At 49.1% G+C, this 22,438-nt stretch overlaps 1 protein-coding gene and 1 long non-coding RNA gene across 4 annotated transcripts in view; both read left to right on the top strand.

The window, feature by feature from the left end:
• The window catches only part of LOC129844151 (protein flightless-1 homolog), a 91,325-nt gene that overhangs the window by 47,734 nt on the left and 21,153 nt on the right, over positions 1-22,438 (top strand). For all 3 annotated transcript variants that reach the window (XM_055912562.1, XM_055912561.1, XM_055912560.1), the window contains exons 14-15: positions 15,586-15,690; positions 16,700-16,891. In XM_055912562.1, coding sequence (XP_055768537.1) covers positions 15,586-15,690; positions 16,700-16,891 — 297 coding nt within the window. The remainder of the gene's footprint in view (positions 1-15,585; positions 15,691-16,699; positions 16,892-22,438) is intronic.
• Positions 16,915-22,124, top strand: LOC129844152 (uncharacterized). Its single transcript, XR_008757921.1, has 3 exons — positions 16,915-20,495; positions 20,696-20,895; positions 21,096-22,124. It is a non-coding gene; the product is annotated as an uncharacterized LOC129844152 (long non-coding RNA).

Genomic DNA, 22,438 nt, shown 5'->3' with positions numbered 1-22,438 from the left:
CGTCCCTGATGACTTCACACCCAAACTATACAAGGTACCCCCTGACCTCTAATCAGACACGTCCCTGATGACTTCACACCCAAACTATACAAGGTACCTCCTGACCTCTGACCTCTAATCAGACACGTCCCTGATGACTTCACACCCAAACTATACAAGGTACCCCCTGACCCCTGACCTCTAATCAGACACGTCCCTGATGACTTCACACCCAAACTATACAAGGTACCCCCTGACCCCTGACCTCTAATCAGACACGTCCCTGACGACTTCACACCCAAACTATACAAGGTACCTCCTGACCTCTGACCTCTAATCAGACACGTCCCTGATGACTTCACACCCAAACGACCCAAACTATACAAGGTACCTCCTGACCTCTGACCCCTGACGACTTCACACCCAAACGACCCAAACTATACAAGGTACCCCCTGACCTCTGACCTCTAATCAGACACGTACCTGATGACTTCACACCCAAACGACCCAAACTATACAAGGTACCCCCTGACCTCTGACCTCTAACCCCTGACATCTAATTGTCTAGGTGGCTAATGTTGTTGTTTAGGTGGGTCTGGGCTAATGTTGTTGTTGTTGTTTAGGTGGGTCTGGGCTAATGTTGTTGTTGTTGTCTAGGTGGGTCTGGGCTAATGTTGTTGTTTAGGTGGGTCTGGGCTAATGTTGTTGTTTAGGTGGGTCTGGGCTAATGTTGTTGTTTAGGTGGGTCTGGGCTAATGTTGTTGTTTAGGTGGGTCTGGGCTAATGTTGTTGTTTAGGTGGGTCTGGGCTAATGTTGTTGTTGTTGTTTAGGTGGGTCTGGGCTAATGTTGTTGTTGTTGTTTAGGTGGGTCTGGGCTAATGTTGTTGTTTAGGTGGGTCTGGGCTAATGTTGTTGTTTAGGTGGGTCTGGGCTAATGTTGTTGTTTAGGTGGGTCTGGGCTAATGTTGTTGTTTAGGTGGGTCTGGGCTAATGTTGTTGTTGTTTAGGTGGGTCTGGGCTAATGTTGTTGTTTAGGTGGGTCTGGGCTAATGTTGTTGTTTAGGTGGGTCTGGGCTAATGTTGTTGTTTAGGTGGGTCTGGGCTAATGTTGTTGTTTAGGTGGGTCTGGGCTAATGTTGTTGTTTAGGTGGGTCTGGGCTAATGTTGTTGTTTAGGTGGGTCTGGGCTAATGTTGTTGTTTAGGTGGGTCTGGGCTAATGTTGTTGTTGTTGTTTAGGTGGGTCTGGGCTAATGTTGTTGTTGTTGTTTAGGTGGGTCTGGGCTAATGTTGTTGTTGTTGTTTAGGTGGGTCTGGGCTAATGTTGTTGTTTAGGTGGGTCTGGGCTAATGTTGTTGTTTAGGTGGGTCTGGGCTAATGTTGTTGTTTAGGTGGGTCTGGGCTAATGTTGTTGTTTAGGTGGGTCTGGGCTAATGTTGTTGTTTAGGTGGGTCTGGGCTAATGTTGTTGTTTAGGTGGGTCTGGGCTAATGTTGTTGTTGTTTAGGTGGGTCTGGGCTAATGTTGTTGTTGTTTAGGTGGGTCTGGGCTAATGTTGTTGTTTAGGTGGGTCTGGGCTAATGTTGTTGTTTAGGTGGGTCTGGGCTAATGTTGTTGTTGTTGTCTAGGTGGGTCTGGGCTAATGTTGTTGTTGTTGTCTAGGTGGGTCTGGGCTAATGTTGTTGTTTAGGTGGGTCTGGGCTAATGTTGTTGTTTAGGTGGGTCTGGGCTAATGTTGTTGTTTAGGTGGGTCTGGGCTAATGTTGTTGTTTAGGTGGGTCTGGGCTAATGTTGTTGTTTAGGTGGGTCTGGGCTAATGTTGTTGTTGTTTAGGTGGGTCTGGGCTAATGTTGTTGTTTAGGTGGGTCTGGGGCTAATGTTGTTGTTTAGGTGGGTCTGGGCTAATGTTGTTGTTTAGGTGGGTCTGGGCTAATGTTGTTGTTGTTTAGGTGGGTCTGGGCTAATGTTGTTGTTGTTTAGGTGGGTCTGGGCTAATGTTGTTGTTGTTTAGGTGGGTCTGGGCTAATGTTGTTGTTGTTTAGGTGGGTCTGGGCTAATGTTGTTGTTGTTTAGGTGGGTCTGGGCTAATGTTGTTGTTGTTTAGGTGGGTCTGGGCTAATGTTGTTGTTTAGGTGGGTCTGGGCTAATGTTGTTGTTTAGGTGGGTCTGGGCTAATGTTGTTGTTTAGGTGGGTCTGGGCTAATGTTGTTGTTTAGGTGGGTCTGGGCTAATGTTGTTGTTTAGGTGGGTCTGGGCTAATGTTGTTGTTTAGGTGGGTCTGGGCTAATGTTGTTGTTGTTTAGGTGGGTCTGGGCTAATGTTGTTGTTGTTTAGGTGGGTCTGGGCTAATGTTGTTGTTGTTTAGGTGGGTCTGGGCTAATGTTGTTGTTGTTTAGGTGGGTCTGGGCTAATGTTGTTGTTGTTTAGGTGGGTCTGGGCTAATGTTGTTGTTGTTTAGGTGGGTCTGGGCTAATGTTGTTGTTTAGGTGGGTCTGGGTCTGGGCTAATGTTGTTGTTTAGGTGGGTCTGGGTCTGGGCTAATGTTGTTGTTTAGGTGGGACTGGGCTAATGTTGTTGTTTAGGTGGGTCTGGGCTAATGTTGTTGTTTAGGTGGGTCTGGGCTAATGTTGTTGTTGTTGTTTAGGTGGGTCTGGGCTAATGTTGTTGTTGTTGTTTAGGTGGGTCTGGGCTAATGTTGTTGTTGTTGTTTAGGTGGGTCTGGGCTAATGTTGTTGTTTAGGTGGGTCTGGGCTAATGTTGTTGTTTAGGTGGGTCTGGGCTAATGTTGTTGTTTAGGTGGGTCTGGGCTAATGTTGTTGTTTAGGTGGGTCTGGGCTAATGTTGTTGTTTAGGTGGGTCTGGGCTAATGTTGTTGTTGTTGTTTAGGTGGGTCTGGGCTAATGTTGTTGTTTAGGTGGGTCTGGGCTAATGTTGTTGTTTAGGTGGGTCTGGGCTAATGTTGTTGTTTAGGTGGGTCTGGGCTAATGTTGTTGTTGTTGTTTAGGTGGGTCTGGGCTAATGTTGTTGTTGTTGTTTAGGTGGGTCTGGGCTAATGTTGTTGTTGTTTAGGTGGGTCTGGGCTAATGTTGTTGTTGTTTAGGTGGGTCTGGGCTAATGTTTTTGTTGTTGTTTAGGTGGGTCTGGGCTAATGTTGTTGTTTAGGTGGGTCTGGGCTAATGTTGTTGTTGTTGTTTAGGTGGGTCTGGGCTAATGTTGTTGTTGTTGTTTAGGTGGGTCTGGGCTAATGTTGTTGTTTAGGTGGGTCTGGGCTAATGTTGTTGTTTAGGTGGGTCTGGGCTAATGTTGTTGTTTAGGTGGGTCTGGGCTAATGTTGTTGTTTAGGTGGGTCTGGGCTAATGTTGTTGTTTAGGTGGGTCTGGGCTAATGTTGTTGTTGTTTAGGTGGGTCTGGGCTAATGTTGTTGTTGTTTAGGTGGGTCTGGGCTAATGTTGTTGTTGTTTAGGTGGGTCTGGGCTAATGTTGTTGTTGTTTAGGTGGGTCTGGGCTAATGTTGTTGTTGTTTAGGTGGGTCTGGGCTAATGTTGTTGTTGTTTAGGTGGGTCTGGGCTAATGTTGTTGTTGTTTAGGTGGGTCTGGGCTAATGTTGTTGTTTAGGTGGGTCTGGGTCTGGGCTAATGTTGTTGTTTAGGTGGGTCTGGGTCTGGGCTAATGTTGTTGTTTAGGTGGGACTGGGCTAATGTTGTTTAGGTGGGTCTGGGCTAATGTTGTTGTTTAGGTGGGTCTGGGCTAATGTTGTTGTTGTTGTTTAGGTGGGTCTGGGCTAATGTTGTTGTTGTTGTTTAGGTGGGTCTGGGCTAATGTTGTTGTTTAGGTGGGTCTGGGCTAATGTTGTTGTTTAGGTGGGTCTGGGCTAATGTTGTTGTTTAGGTGGGTCTGGGCTAATGTTGTTGTTTAGGTGGGTCTGGGCTAATGTTGTTGTTGTTTAGGTGGGTCTGGGCTAATGTTGTTGTTGTTTAGGTGGGTCTGGGCTAATGTTGTTGTTTAGGTGGGTCTGTGCTAATGTTGTTGTTTAGGTGGGTCTGGGCTAATGTTGTTGTTTAGGTGGGTCTGGGCTAATGTTGTTGTTTAGGTGGGTCTGGGCTAATGTTGTTGTTTAGGTGGGTCTGGGCTAATGTTGTTGTTTAGGTGGGTCTGGGCTAATGTTGTTGTTTAGGTGGGTCTGGGCTAATGTTGTTGTTTAGGTGGGTCTGGGCTAATGTTGTTGTTTAGGTGGGTCTGGGCTAATGTTGTTGTTTAGGTGGGTCTGGGCTAATGTTGTTGTTTAGGTGGGTCTGGGCTAATGTTGTTGTTTAGGTGGGTCTGGGCTAATGTTGTTGTTTAGGTGGGTCTGGGCTAATGTTGTTGTTTAGGTGGGTCTGGGCTAATGTTGTTGTTTAGGTGGGTCTGGGGCTAATGTTGTTGTTGTTGTTTAGGTGGGTCTGGGCTAATGTTGTTGTTTAGGTGGGTCTGGGCTAATGTTGTTGTTGTTGTTTAGGTGGGTCTGGGCTAATGTTGTTGTTTAGGTGGGTCTGGGCTAATGTTGTTGTTTAGGTGGGTCTGGGCTAATGTTGTTGTTTAGGTGGGTCTGGGCTAATGTTGTTGTTTAGGTGGGTCTGGGCTAATGTTGTTGTTTAGGTGGGTCTGGGCTAATGTTGTTGTTTAGGTGGGTCTGGGCTAATGTTGTTGTAGGTGGGTCTGGGCTAATGTTGTTGTTTAGGTGGGTCTGGGCTAATGTTGTTGTTTAGGTGGGTCTGGGCTAATGTTGTTGTTTAGGTGGGTCTGGGCTAATGTTGTTGTTTAGGTGGGTCTGGGCTAATGTTGTTGTTTAGGTGGGTCTGGGCTAATGTTGTTGTTTAGGTGGGTCTGGGCTAATGTTGTTGTTTAGGTGGGTCTGGGCTAATGTTGTTGTTTAGGTGGGTCTGGGCTAATGTTGTTGTTTAGGTGGGTCTGGGCTAATGTTGTTGTTTAGGTGGGTCTGGGCTAATGTTGTTGTTTAGGTGGGTCTGGGCTAATGTTGTTGTTTAGGTGGGTCTGGGCTAATGTTGTTGTTTAGGTGGGTCTGGGCTAATGTTGTTGTTTAGGTGGGTCTGGGCTAATGTTGTTGTTTAGGTGGGTCTGGGCTAATGTTGTTGTTTAGGTGGGTCTGGGCTAATGTTGTTGTTTAGGTGGGTCTGGGCTAATGTTGTTGTTTAGGTGGGTCTGGGCTAATGTTGTTGTTTAGGTGGGTCTGGGCTAATGTTGTTGTTTAGGTGGGTCTGGGCTAATGTTGTTGTTTAGGTGGGTCTGGGCTAATGTTGTTGTTTAGGTGGGTCTGGGCTAATGTTGTTGTTTAGGTGGGTCTGGGCTAATGTTGTTGTTTAGGTGGGTCTGGGCTAATGTTGTTGTTTAGGTGGGTCTGGGCTAATGTTGTTGTTTAGGTGGGTCTGGGCTAATGTTGTTGTTTAGGTGGGTCTGGGCTAATGTTGTTGTTTAGGTGGGTCTGGGCTAATGTTGTTGTTTAGGTGGGTCTGGGGCTAATGTTGTTGTTTAGGTGGGTCTGGGCTAATGTTGTTGTTGTTGTTTAGGTGGGTCTGGGCTAATGTTGTTGTTTAGGTGGGTCTGGGCTAATGTTGTTGTTTAGGTGGGTCTGGGCTAATGTTGTTGTTTAGGTGGGTCTGGGCTAATGTTGTTGTTTAGGTGGGTCTGGGCTAATGTTGTTGTTGTTGTTTAGGTGGGTCTGGGCTAATGTTGTTGTTGTTGTTTAGGTGGGTCTGGGCTAATGTTGTTGTTGTTTAGGTGGGTCTGGGCTAATGTTTTTGTTGTTGTTTAGGTGGGTCTGGGCTAATGTTTTTGTTGTTGTTTAGGTGGGTCTGGGCTAATGTTGTTGTTTAGGTGGGTCTGGGCTAATGTTGTTGTTGTTGTTTAGGTGGGTCTGGGCTAATGTTGTTGTTGTTGTTTAGGTGGGTCTGGGCTAATGTTGTTGTTGTTGTTTAGGTGGGTCTGGGCTAATGTTGTTGTTTAGGTGGGTCTGGGCTAATGTTGTTGTTTAGGTGGGTCTGGGCTAATGTTGTTGTTTAGGTGGGTCTGGGCTAATGTTGTTGTTTAGGTGGGTCTGGGCTAATGTTGTTGTTTAGGTGGGTCTGGGCTAATGTTGTTGTTTAGGTGGGTCTGGGCTAATGTTGTTGTTTAGGTGGGTCTGGGCTAATGTTGTTGTTGTTGTTTAGGTGGGTCTGGGCTAATGTTGTTGTTGTTGTTTAGGTGGGTCTGGGCTAATGTTGTTGTTGTTGTTTAGGTGGGTCTGGGCTAATGTTGTTGTTGTTGTTTAGGTGGGTCTGGGCTAATGTTGTTGTTTAGGTGGGTCTGGGCTAATGTTGTTGTTTAGGTGGGTCTGGGCTAATGTTGTTGTTTAGGTGGGTCTGGGCTAATGTTGTTGTTGTTGTTTAGGTGGGTCTGGGCTAATGTTGTTGTTGTTGTTTAGGTGGGTCTGGGCTAATGTTGTTGTTTAGGTGGGTCTGGGCTAATGTTGTTGTTGTTGTTTAGGTGGGTCTGGGCTAATGTTGTTGTTTAGGTGGGTCTGGGCTAATGTTGTTGTTGTTGTTTAGGTGGGTCTGGGCTAATGTTGTTGTTGTTGTTTAGGTGGGTCTGGGCTAATGTTGTTGTTGTTGTTTAGGTGGGTCTGGGCTAATGTTGTTGTTGTTGTTTAGGTGGGTCTGGGCTAATGTTGTTGTTGTTGTTTAGGTGGGTCTGGGCTAATGTTGTTGTTTAGGTGGGTCTGGGCTAATGTTGTTGTTTAGGTGGGTCTGGGCTAATGTTGTTGTTTAGGTGGGTCTGGGCTAATGTTGTTGTTGTTGTTTAGGTGGGTCTGGGCTAATGTTGTTGTTTAGGTGGGACTGGGCTAATGTTGTTGTTTAGGTGGGTCTGGGCTAATGTTGTTGTTTAGGTGGGTCTGGGCTAATGTTGTTGTTTAGGTGGGTCTGGGCTAATGTTGTTGTTTAGGTGGGTCTGGGCTAATGTTGTTGTTGTTGTTTAGGTGGGTCTGGGCTAATGTTGTTGTTGTTGTTGTTTAGGTGGGTCTGGGCTAATGTTGTTGTTGTTGTTGTTTAGGTGGGTCTGGGCTAATGTTGTTGTTGTTGTTGTTTAGGTGGGTCTGGGCTAATGTTGTTGTTTAGGTGGGTCTGGGCTAATGTTGTTGTTGTTTAGGTGGGTCTGGGCTAATGTTGTTGTTGTTTAGGTGGGTCTGGGCTAATGTTGTTGTTGTTTAGGTGGGTCTGGGCTAATGTTGTTGTTGTTTAGGTGGGTCTGGGCTAATGTTGTTGTTGTTTAGGTGGGTCTGGGCTAATGTTGTTGTTTAGGTGGGTCTGGGCTAATGTTGTTGTTTAGGTGGGTCTGGGCTAATGTTGTTGTTTAGGTGGGTCTGGGCTAATGTTGTTGTTTAGGTGGGTCTGGGCTAATGTTGTTGTTTAGGTGGGTCTGGGCTAATGTTGTTGTTTAGGTGGGACTGGGCTAATGTTGTTGTTTAGGTGGGTCTGGGCTAATGTTGTTGTTGTTGTTTAGGTGGGTCTGGGCTAATGTTGTTGTTTAGGTGGGTCTGGGCTAATGTTGTTGTTTAGGTGGGTCTGGGCTAATGTTGTTGTTTAGGTGGGTCTGGGCTAATGTTGTTGTTTAGGTGGGTCTGGGCTAATGTTGTTGTTTAGGTGGGTCTGGGCTAATGTTGTTGTTTAGGTGGGTCTGGGCTAATGTTGTTGTTTAGGTGGGTCTGGGCTAATGTTGTTTAGGTGGGTCTGGGCTAATGTTGTTGTTTAGGTGGGTCTGGGCTAATGTTGTTGTTGTTGTTTAGGTGGGTCTGGGCTAATGTTGTTGTTTAGGTGGGTCTGGGCTAATGTTGTTGTTTAGGTGGGTCTGGGCTAATGTTGTTGTTTAGGTGGGTCTGGGCTAATGTTGTTGTTTAGGTGGGTCTGGGCTAATGTTGTTGTTTAGGTGGGTCTGGGCTAATGTTGTTGTTTAGGTGGGTCTGGGCTAATGTTGTTGTTGTTTAGGTGGGTCTGGGCTAATGTTGTTGTTGTTTAGGTGGGTCTGGGCTAATGTTGTTGTTGTTTAGGTGGGTCTGGGCTAATGTTGTTGTTGTTGTTTAGGTGGGTCTGGGCTAATGTTGTTGTTTAGGTGGGTCTGGGCTAATGTTGTTGTTGTTGTTTAGGTGGGTCTGGGCTAATGTTGTTGTTGTTTAGGTGGGTCTGGGCTAATGTTGTTGTTGTTTAGGTGGGTCTGGGCTAATGTTGTTGTTTAGGTGGGTCTGGGCTAATGTTGTTGTTTAGGTGGGTCTGGGCTAATGTTGTTGTTGTTGTTTAGGTGGGTCTGGGCTAATGTTGTTGTTGTTGTTTAGGTGGGTCTGGGCTAATGTTGTTGTTTAGGTGGGTCTGGGCTAATGTTGTTGTTTAGGTGGGTCTGGGCTAATGTTGTTGTTTAGGTGGGTCTGGGCTAATGTTGTTGTTTAGGTGGGTCTGGGCTAATGTTGTTGTTTAGGTGGGTCTGGGCTAATGTTGTTGTTTAGGTGGGTCTGGGCTAATGTTGTTGTTGTTGTTTAGGTGGGTCTGGGCTAATGTTGTTGTTTAGGTGGGTCTGGGCTAATGTTGTTGTTTAGGTGGGTCTGGGCTAATGTTGTTGTTTAGGTGGGTCTGGGCTAATGTTGTTGTTTAGGTGGGTCTGGGCTAATGTTGTTGTTTAGGTGGGTCTGGGCTAATGTTGTTGTTTAGGTGGGTCTGGGCTAATGTTGTTGTTTAGGTGGGTCTGGGCTAATGTTGTTGTTTAGGTGGGTCTGGGCTAATGTTGTTGTTTAGGTGGGTCTGGGCTAATGTTGTTGTTTAGGTGGGTCTGGGCTAATGTTGTTGTTTAGGTGGGTCTGGGCTAATGTTGTTGTTTAGGTGGGTCTGGGCTAATGTTGTTGTTTAGGTGGGTCTGGGCTAATGTTGTTGTTTAGGTGGGTCTGGGCTAATGTTGTTGTTTAGGTGGGTCTGGGCTAATGTTGTTGTTTAGGTGGGTCTGGGCTAATGTTGTTGTTTAGGTGGGTCTGGGCTAATGTTGTTGTTTAGGTGGGTCTGGGCTAATGTTGTTGTTTAGGTGGGTCTGGGCTAATGTTGTTGTTTAGGTGGGTCTGGGCTAATGTTGTTGTTTAGGTGGGTCTGGGCTAATGTTGTTGTTGTTGTTTAGGTGGGTCTGGGCTAATGTTGTTGTTTAGGTGGGTCTGGGCTAATGTTGTTGTTTAGGTGGGTCTGGGCTAATGTTGTTGTTTAGGTGGGTCTGGGCTAATGTTGTTGTTTAGGTGGGTCTGGGCTAATGTTGTTGTTTAGGTGGGTCTGGGCTAATGTTGTTGTTTAGGTGGGTCTGGGCTAATGTTGTTGTTGTTGTTTAGGTGGGTCTGGGCTAATGTTGTTGTTGTTGTTTAGGTGGGTCTGGGCTAATGTTGTTGTTTAGGTGGGTCTGGGCTAATGTTGTTGTTTAGGTGGGTCTGGGCTAATGTTGTTGTTTAGGTGGGTCTGGGCTAATGTTGTTGTTGTTGTTTAGGTGGGTCTGGGCTAATGTTGTTGTTGTTGTTTAGGTGGGTCTGGGCTAATGTTGTTGTTGTTTAGGTGGGTCTGGGCTAATGTTGTTGTTTAGGTGGGTCTGGGCTAATGTTGTTGTTGTTGTTTAGGTGGGTCTGGGCTAATGTTGTTGTTGTTGTTTAGGTGGGTCTGGGCTAATGTTGTTGTTGTTGTTTAGGTGGGTCTGGGCTAATGTTGTTGTTTAGGTGGGACTGGGCTAATGTTGTTGTTTAGGTGGGTCTGGGCTAATGTTGTTGTTTAGGTGGGTCTGGGCTAATGTTGTTGTTTAGGTGGGTCTGGGCTAATGTTGTTGTTTAGGTGGGTCTGGGCTAATGTTGTTGTTGTTGTTTAGGTGGGTCTGGGCTAATGTTGTTGTTGTTGTTGTTTAGGTGGGTCTGGGCTAATGTTGTTGTTTAGGTGGGTCTGGGCTAATGTTGTTGTTTAGGTGGGTCTGGGCTAATGTTGTTGTTTAGGTGGGTCTGGGCTAATGTTGTTGTTTAGGTGGGTCTGGGCTAATGTTGTTGTTTAGGTGGGTCTGGGCTAATGTTGTTGTTTAGGTGGGTCTGGGCTAATGTTGTTGTTTAGGTGGGTCTGGGCTAATGTTGTTGTTTAGGTGGGACTGGGCTAATGTTGTTGTTTAGGTGGGTCTGGGCTAATGTTGTTGTTGTTGTTAGGTGGGTCTGGGCTAATGTTGTTGTTTAGGTGGGTCTGGGCTAATGTTGTTGTTTAGGTGGGTCTGGGCTAATGTTGTTGTTTAGGTGGGTCTGGGCTAATGTTGTTGTTTAGGTGGGTCTGGGCTAATGTTGTTGTTTAGGTGGGTCTGGGCTAATGTTGTTGTTTAGGTGGGTCTGGGCTAATGTTGTTGTTTAGGTGGGTCTGGGCTAATGTTGTTGTTTAGGTGGGTCTGGGCTAATGTTGTTGTTTAGGTGGGTCTGGGCTAATGTTGTTGTTTAGGTGGGTCTGGGCTAATGTTGTTGTTTAGGTGGGTCTGGGCTAATGTTGTTGTTTAGGTGGGTCTGGGCTAATGTTGTTGTTTAGGTGGGTCTGGGCTAATGTTGTTGTTTAGGTGGGTCTGGGCTAATGTTGTTGTTTAGGTGGGTCTGGGCTAATGTTGTTGTTTAGGTGGGTCTGGGCTAATGTTGTTGTTTAGGTGGGTCTGGGCTAATGTTGTTGTTTAGGTGGGTCTGGGCTAATGTTGTTGTTTAGGTGGGTCTGGGCTAATGTTGTTGTTTAGGTGGGTCTGGGCTAATGTTGTTGTTTAGGTGGGTCTGGGCTAATGTTGTTGTTTAGGTGGGTCTGGGCTAATGTTGTTGTTTAGGTGGGTCTGGGCTAATGTTGTTGTTTAGGTGGGTCTGGGCTAATGTTGTTGTTTAGGTGGGTCTGGGCTAATGTTGTTGTTTAGGTGGGTCTGGGCTAATGTTGTTGTTTAGGTGGGTCTGGGCTAATGTTGTTGTTTAGGTGGGTCTGGGCTAATGTTGTTGTTTAGGTGGGTCTGGGCTAATGTTGTTGTTTAGGTGGGTCTGGGCTAATGTTGTTGTTTAGGTGGGTCTGGGCTAATGTTGTTGTTTAGGTGGGTCTGGGCTAATGTTGTTGTTTAGGTGGGTCTGGGCTAATGTTGTTGTTTAGGTGGGTCTGGGCTAATGTTGTTGTTTAGGTGGGTCTGGGCTAATGTTGTTGTTTAGGTGGGTCTGGGCTAATGTTGTTGTTTAGGTGGGTCTGGGCTAATGTTGTTGTTTAGGTGGGTCTGGGCTAATGTTGTTGTTTAGGTGGGACTGGGCTAATGTTGTTGTTTAGGTGGGTCTGGGCTAATGTTGTTGTTGTTTAGGTGGGTCTGGGCTAATGTTGTTGTTTAGGTGGGTCTGGGCTAATGTTGTTGTTTAGGTGGGTCTGGGCTAATGTTGTTGTTTAGGTGGGTCTGGGCTAATGTTGTTGTTTAGGTGGGTCTGGGCTAATGTTGTTGTTTAGGTGGGTCTGGGCTAATGTTGTTGTTTAGGTGGGTCTGGGCTAATGTTGTTGTTTAGGTGGGTCTGGGCTAATGTTGTTTAGGTGGGTCTGGGCTAATGTTGTTGTTTAGGTGGGTCTGGGCTAATGTTGTTGTTGTTGTTTAGGTGGGTCTGGGCTAATGTTGTTGTTTAGGTGGGTCTGGGCTAATGTTGTTGTTTAGGTGGGTCTGGGCTAATGTTGTTGTTTAGGTGGGTCTGGGCTAATGTTGTTGTTTAGGTGGGTCTGGGCTAATGTTGTTGTTTAGGTGGGTCTGGGCTAATGTTGTTGTTTAGGTGGGTCTGGGCTAATGTTGTTGTTTAGGTGGGTCTGGGCTAATGTTGTTGTTTAGGTGGGTCTGGGCTAATGTTGTTGTTTAGGTGGGTCTGGGCTAATGTTGTTGTTTAGGTGGGTCTGGGCTAATGTTGTTGTTTAGGTGGGTCTGGGCTAATGTTGTTGTTTAGGTGGGTCTGGGCTAATGTTGTTGTTTAGGTGGGTCTGGGCTAATGTTGTTGTTTAGGTGGGTCTGGGCTAATGTTGTTGTTTAGGTGGGTCTGGGCTAATGTTGTTGTTTAGGTGGGTCTGGGCTAATGTTGTTGTTTAGGTGGGTCTGGGCTAATGTTGTTGTTTAGGTGGGTCTGGGCTAATGTTGTTGTTGTTGTTTAGGTGGGTCTGGGCTAATGTTGTTGTTGTTGTTTAGGTGGGTCTGGGCTAATGTTGTTGTTTAGGTGGGTCTGGGCTAATGTTGTTGTTTAGGTGGGTCTGGGCTAATGTTGTTGTTGTTGTTTAGGTGGGTCTGGGCTAATGTTGTTGTTTAGGTGGGTCTGGGCTAATGTTGTTGTTTAGGTGGGTCTGGGCTAATGTTGTTGTTGTTGTTTAGGTGGGTCTGGGCTAATGTTGTTGTTGTTGTTTAGGTGGGTCTGGGCTAATGTTGTTGTTGTTGTTTAGGTGGGTCTGGGCTAATGTTGTTGTTTAGGTGGGTCTGGGCTAATGTTGTTGTTGTTGTTTAGGTGGGTCTGGGCTAATGTTGTTGTTTAGGTGGGTCTGGGCTAATGTTGTTGTTTAGGTGGGTCTGGGCTAATGTTGTTGTTGTTGTCTAGCTGGGTCTGGGCTAATGTTGTTGTTGTTGTTTAGGTGGGTCTGGGCTAATGTTGTTGTTGTTGTTTAGGTGGGTCTGGGCTAATGTTGTTGTTGTTGTTTAGGTGGGTCTGGGCTAATGTTGTTGTTGTTGTTTAGGTGGGTCTGGGCTAATGTTGTTGTTGTTGTTTAGGTGGGTCTGGGCTAATGTTGTTGTTGTTGTTTAGGTGGGTCTGGGCTAATGTTGTTGTTGTTGTTTAGGTGGGTCTGGGCTAATGTTGTTGTTGTTGTTTAGGTGGGTCTGGGCTAATGTTGTTGTTGTTGTTTAGGTGGGTCTGGGCTAATGTTGTTGTTGTTGTTTAGGTGGGTCTGGGCTAATGTTGTTGTTGTTGTTTAGGTGGGTCTGGGCTAATGTTGTTGTTGTTGTTTAGGTGGGTCTGGGCTAATGTTGTTGTTGTTTAGGTGGGTCTGGGCTAATGTTGTTGTTTAGGTGGGTCTGGGCTAATGTTGTTGTTGTTGTTTAGGTGGGTCTGGGCTAATGTTGTTGTTGTTGTTTAGGTGGGTCTGGGCTAATGTTGTTGTTGTTGTTTAGGTGGGTCTGGGCTAATGTTGTTGTTTAGGTGGGTCTGGGCTAATGTTGTTGTTTAGTTGGGTCTGGGCTAATGTTGTTGTTTAGGTGGGTCTGGGCTAATGTTGTTGTTGTTGTTTAGGTGGGTCTGGGCTAATGTTGTTGTTGTTGTTTAGGTGGGTCTGGGCTAATGTTGTTGTTGTTGTCTAGGTGGGTCTGGGCTAATGTTGTTGTTGTTTAGGTGGGTCTGGGCTAATGTTGTTGTTGTTGTTTAGGTGGGTCTGGGCTAATGTTGTTGTTGTTTAGGTGGGTCTGGGCTAATGTTCTTGTTTAGGTGGGTCTGGGCTAATGTTGTTGTTTAGGTGGGTCTGGGCTAATGTTGTTGTTGTTGTCTAGGTGGGTCTGGGCTAATGTTGTTGTTGTTTAGGTGGGTCTGGGCTAATGTTGTTGTTGTTTAGGTGGGTCTGGGCTAATGTTGTTGTTTAGGTGGGTCTGGGCTAATGTTGTTGTTGTTGTTTAGGTGGGTCTGGGCTAATGTTGTTGTTGTTGTCTAGGTGGGTCTGGGCTAATGTTGTTGTTGTTTAGGTGGGTCTGGGCTAATGTTGTTGTTGTTTAGGTGGGTCTGGGCTAATGTTGTTGTTGTTGTTTAGGTGGGTCTGGGCTAATGTTGTTGTTTAGGTGGGTCTGGGCTAATGTTGTTGTTTAGGTGGGTCTGGGCTAATGTTGTTGTTGTTGTCTAGGTGGGTCTGGGCTAATGTTGTTGTTGTTGTTTAGGTGGGTCTGGGCTAATGTTGTTGTTGTTGTTTAGGTGGGTCTGGGCTAATGTTGTTGTTTAGGTGGGTCTGGGCTAATGTTGTTGTTGTTGTTTAGGTGGGTCTGGGCTAATGTTGTTGTTTAGGTGGGTCTGGGCTAATGTTGTTGTTTAGGTGGGTCTGGGCTAATGTTGTTGTTTAGGTGGGTCTGGGCTAATGTTGTTGTTTAGGTGGGTCTGGGCTAATGTTGTTGTTGTTGTTTAGGTGGGTCTGGGCTAATGTTGTTGTTGTTGTTTAGGTGGGTCTGGGCTAATGTTGTTGTTGTTGTTTAGGTGGGTCTGGGCTAATGTTGTTGTTGTTGTTTAGGTGGGTCTGGGCTAATGTTGTTGTTGTTGTTTAGGTGGGTCTGGGCTAATGTTGTTGTTGTTGTTTAGGTGGGTCTGGGCTAATGTTGTTGTTGTTGTTTAGGTGGGTCTGGGCTAATGTTGTTGTTGTTTAGGTGGGTCTGGGCTAATGTTGTTGTTGTTTAGGTGGGTCTGGGCTAATGTTGTTGTTGTTTAGGTGGGTCTGGGCTAATGTTGTTGTTGTTGTTTAGGTGGGTCTGGGCTAATGTTGTTGTTTAGGTGGGTCTGGGCTAATGTTGTTGTTGTTGTCTAGGTGGGTCTGGGCTAATGTTGTTGTTGTTTAGGTGGGTCTGGGCTAATGTTGTTGTTTAGGTGGGTCTGGGCTAATGTTGTTGTTGTTGTCTAGGTGGGTCTGGGCTAATGTTGTTGTTGTTTAGGTGGGTCTGGGCTAATGTTGTTTAGGTGGGTCTGGGCTAATGTTGTTGTTGTTGTTTAGGTGGGTCTGGGCTAATGTTGTTGTTGTTGTTTAGGTGGGTCTGGGCTAATGTTGTTGTTGTTGTTTAGGTGGGTCTGGGCTAATGTTGTTGTTGTTTAGGTGGGTCTGGGCTAATGTTGTTGTTGTTTAGGTGGGTCTGGGCTAATGTTGTTGTTTAGGTGGGTCTGGGCTAATGTTGTTGTTTAGGTGGGTCTGGGCTAATGTTGTTGTTGTTGTTTAGGTGGGTCTGGGCTAATGTTGTTGTTGTTTAGGTGGGTCTGGGCTAATGTTGTTGTTTAGGTGGGTCTGGGCTAATGTTGTTGTTTAGGTGGGTCTGGGCTAATGTTGTTGTTGTTGTCTAGGTGGGTCTGGGCTAATGTTGTTGTTGTCTAGGTGGGTCTGGGCTAATGTTGTTGTTGTTTAGGTGGGTCTGGGCTAATGTTGTTGTTGTTTAGGTGGGTCTGGGCTAATGTTGTTGTTTAGGTGGGTCTGGGCTAATGTTGTTGTTTAGGTGGGTCTGGGCTAATGTTGTTGTTGTTTAGGTGGGTCTGGGCTAATGTTGTTGTTGTTTAGGTGGGTCTGGGCTAATGTTGTTGTTGTTTAGGTGGGTCTGGGCTAATGTTGTTGTTGTTTAGGTGGGTCTGGGCTAATGTTGTTGTTTAGGTGGGTCTGGGCTAATGTTGTTGTTTAGGTGGGTCTGGGCTAATATTGTTGTTGTTGTTTAGGTGGGTCTGGGCTAATGTTGTTGTTGTTGTTTAGGTGGGTCTGGGCTAATGTTGTTGTTGTTGTTTAGGTGGGTCTGGGCTAATGTTGTTGTTGTTTAGGTGGGTCTGGGCTAATATTGTTGTTGTTGTTTAGGTGGGTCTGGGACTGGGCTATCTGGAGCTCCCTCAGATCAACTACAAGCTGTCAGTGGAACACAAAGATAAGGTCAAACTGGACAAACTGCCGGAACTACGACTGGTAACTATGGTGTAACTATGGTGTAACTAGGGTGTAACTATGGTGTAACTATGGTGTAGTTAAACTGTTCTGTTATAATCAGTCTGTCGAATCTCTCTCTGTATATCTCTCGTCTGTCTCATCTCTGTCTGTCTCTCTCTCTGTCATTCTCTCATCTCTGTCTGTCTCTCTCTCTGTCATTCTCTCATCTCTGTCTGTCTCTCTCTCTGTCATTCTCTCATCTCTGTCTGTATATCTCTCATCTGTCTGTCTGTCTCATCTCTGTCTGTAGCTCCAGACCCTGCTGGACACTAAAGGAGTGTATATCCTGGACTGTCGGTCTCATCTCTGTCTGTATATCTCTGTCTGTAGCTCCAGACCCTGCTGGACACTAAAGGAGTGTATATCCTGGACTGTCTGTCGGTCTCATCTCTGTCTGTATATCTCTGTCTGTAGCTCCAGACCCTGCTGGACACTAAAGGAGTGTATATCCTGGACTGTCTGTCTCTCATCTGTCTGTATATCTCTGTCTGTAGCTCCAGACCCTGCTGGACACTAAAGGAGTGTACATCCTGGACTGTCTGTCGGTCTCATCTCTGTCTGTATATCTCTGTCTGTAGCTCCAGACCCTGCTGGACACTAAAGGAGTGTATATCCTGGACTGTCTGTCTCTCATCTCTATCTGTCTATCTCTGTCTGTAGCTCCAGACCCTGCTGGACACTAAAGGAGTGTATATCCTGGACTGTCTGTCTCTCATCTCTGTCTGTATATCTCTGTCTGTAGCTCCAGACCCTGCTGGACACTAAAGGAGTGTACATCCTGGACTGTCTGTCTCTCATCTCTGTCTGTATATCTCTGTCTGTAGCTCCAGACCCTGCTGGACACTAAAGGAGTGTATATCCTGGACTGTCTGTCTCTCATCTCTGTCTGTATATCTCTGTCTGTAGCTCCAGACCCTGCTGGACACTAAAGGAGTGTACATCCTGGACTGTCTGTCTCTCATCTCTGTCTGTATATCTCTGTCTGTAGCTCCAGACCCTGCTGGACACTAAAGGAGTGTATATCCTGGACTGTCTGTCTGATGTGTTTATCTGGATTGGGAGGAAGTCTCCTCGTCTGGTGAGAGCAGCCGCCCTGAAGCTGGGACAGGAAGTCTGCACTATGCTGCATCGCCCCAAACACGCTACTGTTACCAGGAACCTGGAGGGGACAGAGTGCCAGGTAGGTAGAGACCCTGCACCTCCCCAAACACGCTACTGTTACCAGGAACCTGGAGGGGACAGAGTGCCAGGTAGGTAGAGACCCTGCACCTCCCCAAACACGCTACTGTTACCAGGAACCTGGAGGGGACAGAGTGCCAGGTAGGTAGAGACCCTGCACCTCCCCAAACACGCTACTGTTACCAGGAACCTGGAGGGGACAGAGTGCCAGGTAGGTAGAGACCCTGCCCCAAACACGCTACTGTTACCAGGAACCTGGAGGGGACAGAGTGCCAGGTAGGTAGAGACCCTGCACCTCCCCAAACACGCTACTGTTACCAGGAACCTGGAGGGGACAGAGTGCCAGGTAGGTAGAGACCCTGCCCCAAACACGCTACTGTTACCAGGAACCTGGAGGGGACAGAGTGCCAGGTAAGTAGAGACCCTGCCCCTCCCCAAACACGCTACTGTTACCAGGAACCTGGAGGGGACAGAGTGCCAGGTAGGTAGAGACCCTGCCCCAAACACGCTACTGTTACCAGGAACCTGGAGGGGACAGAGTGCCAGGTAGGTAGAGACCCTGCCCCAAACACGCTACTGTTACCAGGAACCTGGAGGGGACAGAGTGCCAGGTAGGTAGAGACCCTGCACCTCCCCAAACACGCTACTGTTACCAGGAACCTGGAGGGGACAGAGTGCCAGGTAGGTAGAGACCCTGCCCCAAACACGCTACTGTTACCAGGAACCTGGAGGGGACAGAGTGCCAGGTAGGTAGAGACCCTGCCCCAAACACGCTACTGTTACCAGGAACCTGGAGGGGACAGAGTGCCAGGTAGGTAGAGACCCTGCCCCAAACACGCTACTGTTACCAGGAACCTGGAGGGGACAGAGTACCAGGTAGGTAGAGACCCTGCCCCAAACACGCTACTGTTACCAGGAACCTGGAGGGGACAGAGTGCCAGGTAGGTAGAGACCCTGCACCTCCCCAAACACGCTACTGTTACCAGGAACCTGGAGGGGACAGAGTGCCAGGTAGGTAGAGACCCTGCCCCAAACACGCTACTGTTACCAGGAACCTGGAGGGGACAGAGTGTCAGGTAGGTAGAGACCCTGCCCCAAACACGCTACTGTTACCAGGAACCTGGAGGGGACAGAGTGCCAGGTAGGTAGAGACCCTGCCCCAAACACGCTACTGTTACCAGGAACCTGGAGGGGACAGAGTGCCAGGTAGGTAGAGACCCTGCCCCAAACACGCTACTGTTACCAGGAACCTGGAGGGGACAGAGTGCCAGGTAGGTAGAGACCCTGCCCCAAACACGCTACTGTTACCAGGAACCTGGAGGGGACAGAGTGCCAGGTAGGTAGAGACCCTGCCCCAAACACGCTACTGTTACCAGGAACCTGGAGGGGACAGAGTGCCAGGTAGGTAGAGACCCTGCACCTCCCCAAACACGCTACTGTTACCAGGAACCTGGAGGGGACAGAGTGCCAGGTAGGTAGAGACCCCGCACCTCCCCAAACACGCTACTGTTACCAGGAACCTGGAGGGGACAGAGTGCCAGGTAGGTAGAGACCCTGCCCCTCCCCAAACACGCTACTGTTACCAGGAACCTGGAGGGGACAGAGTGCCAGGTAGGTAGAGACCCTGCCCCAAACACGCTACTGTTACCAGGAACCTGGAGGGGACAGAGTGCCAGGTAGGTAGAGACCCTGCCCCAAACACGCTACTGTTACCAGGAACCTGGAGGGGACAGAGTGCCAGGTAGGTAGAGACCCTGCCCCAAACACGCTACTGTTACCAGGAACCTGGAGGGGACAGAGTGCCAGGTAGGTAGAGACCCTGCCCCAAACACGCTACTGTTACCAGGAACCTGGAGGGGACAGAGTGCCAGGTAGGTAGAGACCCTGCACCTCCCCAAACACGCTACTGTTACCAGGAACCTGGAGGGGACAGAGTGCCAGGTAGGTAGAGACCCTGCCCCAAACACGCTACTGTTACCAGGAACCTGGAGGGGACAGAGTGCCAGGTAGGTAGAGACCCTGCCCCAAACACGCTACTGTTACCAGGAACCTGGAGGGGACAGAGTGCCAGGTAGGTAGAGACCCCGCCCCAAACACGCTACTGTTACCAGGAACCTGGAGGGGACAGAGTGCCAGGTAGGTAGAGACCCTGCCCCAAACACGCTACTGTTACCAGGAACCTGGAGGGGACAGAGTGCCAGGTAGGTAGAGACCCTGCCCCAAACACGCTACTGTTACCAGGAACCTGGAGGGGACAGAGTGCCAGGTAGGTAGAGACCCTGCACCTCCCCAAACACGCTACTGTTACCAGGAACCTGGAGGGGACAGAGTGTCAGGTAGGTAGAGACCCTGCCCCAAACACGCTACTGTTACCAGGAACCTGGAGGGGACAGAGTGCCAGGTAGGTAGAGACCCCGCCCCAAACACGCTACTGTTACCAGGAACCTGGAGGGGACAGAGTGTCAGGTAGGTAGAGACCCTGCACCTCCCCAAACACGCTACTGTTACCAGGAACCTGGAGGGGACAGAGTGCCAGGTAGGTAGAGACCCTGCCCCAAACACGCTACTGTTACCAGGAACCTGGAGGGGACAGAGTGCCAGGTAGGTAGAGACCCTGCCCCAAACACGCTACTGTTACCAGGAACCTGGAGGGGACAGAGTGCCAGGTAGGTAGAGACCCTGCCCCAAACACGCTACTGTTACCAGGAACCTGGAGGGGACAGAGTGCCAGGTAGGTAGAGACCCTGCACCTCCCCAAACACGCTACTGTTACCAGGAACCTGGAGGGGACAGAGTGCCAGGTAGGTAGAGACCCTACCCCAAACACGCTACTGTTACCAGGAACCTGGAGGGGACAGAGTGCCAGGTAGGTAGAGACCCTGCCCCAAACACGCTACTGTTACCAGGAACCTGGAGGGGACAGAGTGTCAGGTAGGTAGAGACCCCGCCCCAAACACGCTACTGTTACCAGGAACCTGGAGGGGACAGAGTGCCAGGTAGGTAGAGACCCTGCACCTCCCCAAACACGCTACTGTTACCAGGAACCTGGAGGGGACAGAGTGCCAGGTAGGTAGAGACCCTGCCCCAAACACGCTACTGTTACCAGGAACCTGGAGGGGACAGAGTGCCAGGTAGGTAGAGACCCTGCCCCAAACACGCTACTGTTACCAGGAACCTGGAGGGGACAGAGTGTCAGGTAGGTAGAGACCCTGCACCTCCCCAAACACGCTACTGTTACCAGGAACCTGGAGGGGACAGAGTGCCAGGTAGGTAGAGACCCTGCACCTCCCCAAACACGCTACTGTTACCAGGAACCTGGAGGGGACAGAGTGTCAGGTAGGTAGAGACCCTGCCCCAAACACGCTACTGTTACCAGGAACCTGGAGGGGACAGAGTGCCAGGTAGGTAGAGACCCTGCACCTCCCCAAACACGCTACTGTTACCAGGAACCTGGAGGGGACAGAGTGCCAGGTAGGTAGAGACCCTGCCCCAAACACGCTACTGTTACCAGGAACCTGGAGGGGACAGAGTGCCAGGTAGGTAGAGACCCCGCCCCAAACACGCTACTGTTACCAGGAACCTGGAGGGGACAGAGTGCCAGGTAGGTAGAGACCCTGCCCCAAACACGCTACTGTTACCAGGAACCTGGAGGGGACAGAGTGCCAGGTAGGTAGAGACCCTGCCCCAAACACGCTACTGTTACCAGGAACCTGGAGGGGACAGAGTGCCAGGTAAGTAGAGACCCTGCACCTCCCCAAACACGCTACTGTTACCAGGAACCTGGAGGGGACAGAGTGTCAGGTAGGTAGAGACCCCGCCCCAAACACGCTACTGTTACCAGGAACCTGGAGGGGACAGAGTGCCAGGTAGGTAGAGACCCTGCCCCAAACACGCTACTGTTACCAGGAACCTGGAGGGGACAGAGTGCCAGGTAGGTAGAGACCCTGCACCTCCCCAAACACGCTACTGTTACCAGGAACCTGGAGGGGACAGAGTGCCAGGTAGGTAGAGACCCTGCCCCAAACACGCTACTGTTACCAGGAACCTGGAGGGGACAGAGTGCCAGGTAGGTAGAGACCCTGCCCCAAACACGCTACTGTTACCAGGAACCTGGAGGGGACAGAGTGCCAGGTAAGTAGAGACCCTGCACCTCCCCAAACACGCTACTGTTACCAGGAACCTGGAGGGGACAGAGTGTCAGGTAGGTAGAGACCCCGCCCCAAACACGCTACTGTTACCAGGAACCTGGAGGGGACAGAGTGCCAGGTAGGTAGAGACCCTGCCCCAAACACGCTACTGTTACCAGGAACCTGGAGGGGACAGAGTGCCAGGTAGGTAGAGACCCTGCACCTCCCCAAACACGCTACTGTTACCAGGAACCTGGAGGGGACAGAGTGTCAGGTAGGTAGAGACCCCGCCCCAAACACGCTACTGTTACCAGGAACCTGGAGGGGACAGAGTGCCAGGTAGGTAGAGACCCTGCCCCTCCCCAAACACGCTACTGTTACCAGGAACCTGGAGGGGACAGAGTGCCAGGTAGGTAGAGACCCTACCCCAAACACGCTACTGTTACCAGGAACCTGGAGGGGACAGAGTGCCAGGTAGGTAGAGACCCTGCACCTCCCCAAACACGCTACTGTTACCAGGAACCTGGAGGGGACAGAGTGCCAGGTAGGTAGAGACCCTACCCCAAACACGCTACTGTTACCAGGAACCTGGAGGGGACAGAGTGTCAGGTAGGTAGAGACCCTGCACCTCCCCAAACACGCTACTGTTACCAGGAACCTGGAGGGGACAGAGTGTCAGGTAGGTAGAGACCCTGCACCTCCCCAAACACGCTACTGTTACCAGGAACCTGGAGGGGACAGAGTGCCAGGTAGGTAGAGACCCTGCACCTCCCCAAACACGCTACTGTTACCAGGAACCTGGAGGGGACAGAGTGCCAGGTAGGTAGAGACCCTGCCCCAAACACGCTACTGTTACCAGGAACCTGGAGGGGACAGAGTGCCAGGTAGGTAGAGACCCCGCCCCAAACACGCTACTGTTACCAGGAACCTGGAGGGGACAGAGTGCCAGGTAGGTAGAGACCCTGCCCCAAACACGCTACTGTTACCAGGAACCTGGAGGGGACAGAGTGCCAGGTAGGTAGAGACCCTGCCCCAAACACGCTACTGTTACCAGGAACCTGGAGGGGACAGAGTGCCAGGTAAGTAGAGACCCTGCACCTCCCCAAACACGCTACTGTTACCAGGAACCTGGAGGGGACAGAGTGTCAGGTAGGTAGAGACCCCGCCCCAAACACGCTACTGTTACCAGGAACCTGGAGGGGACAGAGTGCCAGGTAGGTAGAGACCCTGCCCCAAACACGCTACTGTTACCAGGAACCTGGAGGGGACAGAGTGCCAGGTAGGTAGAGACCCTGCACCTCCCCAAACACGCTACTGTTACCAGGAACCTGGAGGGGACAGAGTGCCAGGTAGGTAGAGACCCTGCCCCAAACACGCTACTGTTACCAGGAACCTGGAGGGGACAGAGTGCCAGGTAGGTA

Source organism: Salvelinus fontinalis, unplaced genomic scaffold (genome assembly GCF_029448725.1).
Source record: "Salvelinus fontinalis isolate EN_2023a unplaced genomic scaffold, ASM2944872v1 scaffold_0182, whole genome shotgun sequence".
Classification (NCBI taxonomy): domain Eukaryota; kingdom Metazoa; phylum Chordata; class Actinopteri; order Salmoniformes; family Salmonidae; genus Salvelinus; species Salvelinus fontinalis.
Note: the sequence above shows the minus strand (reverse complement) of the source record. Positions and strands in the feature narration are given on the sequence as shown.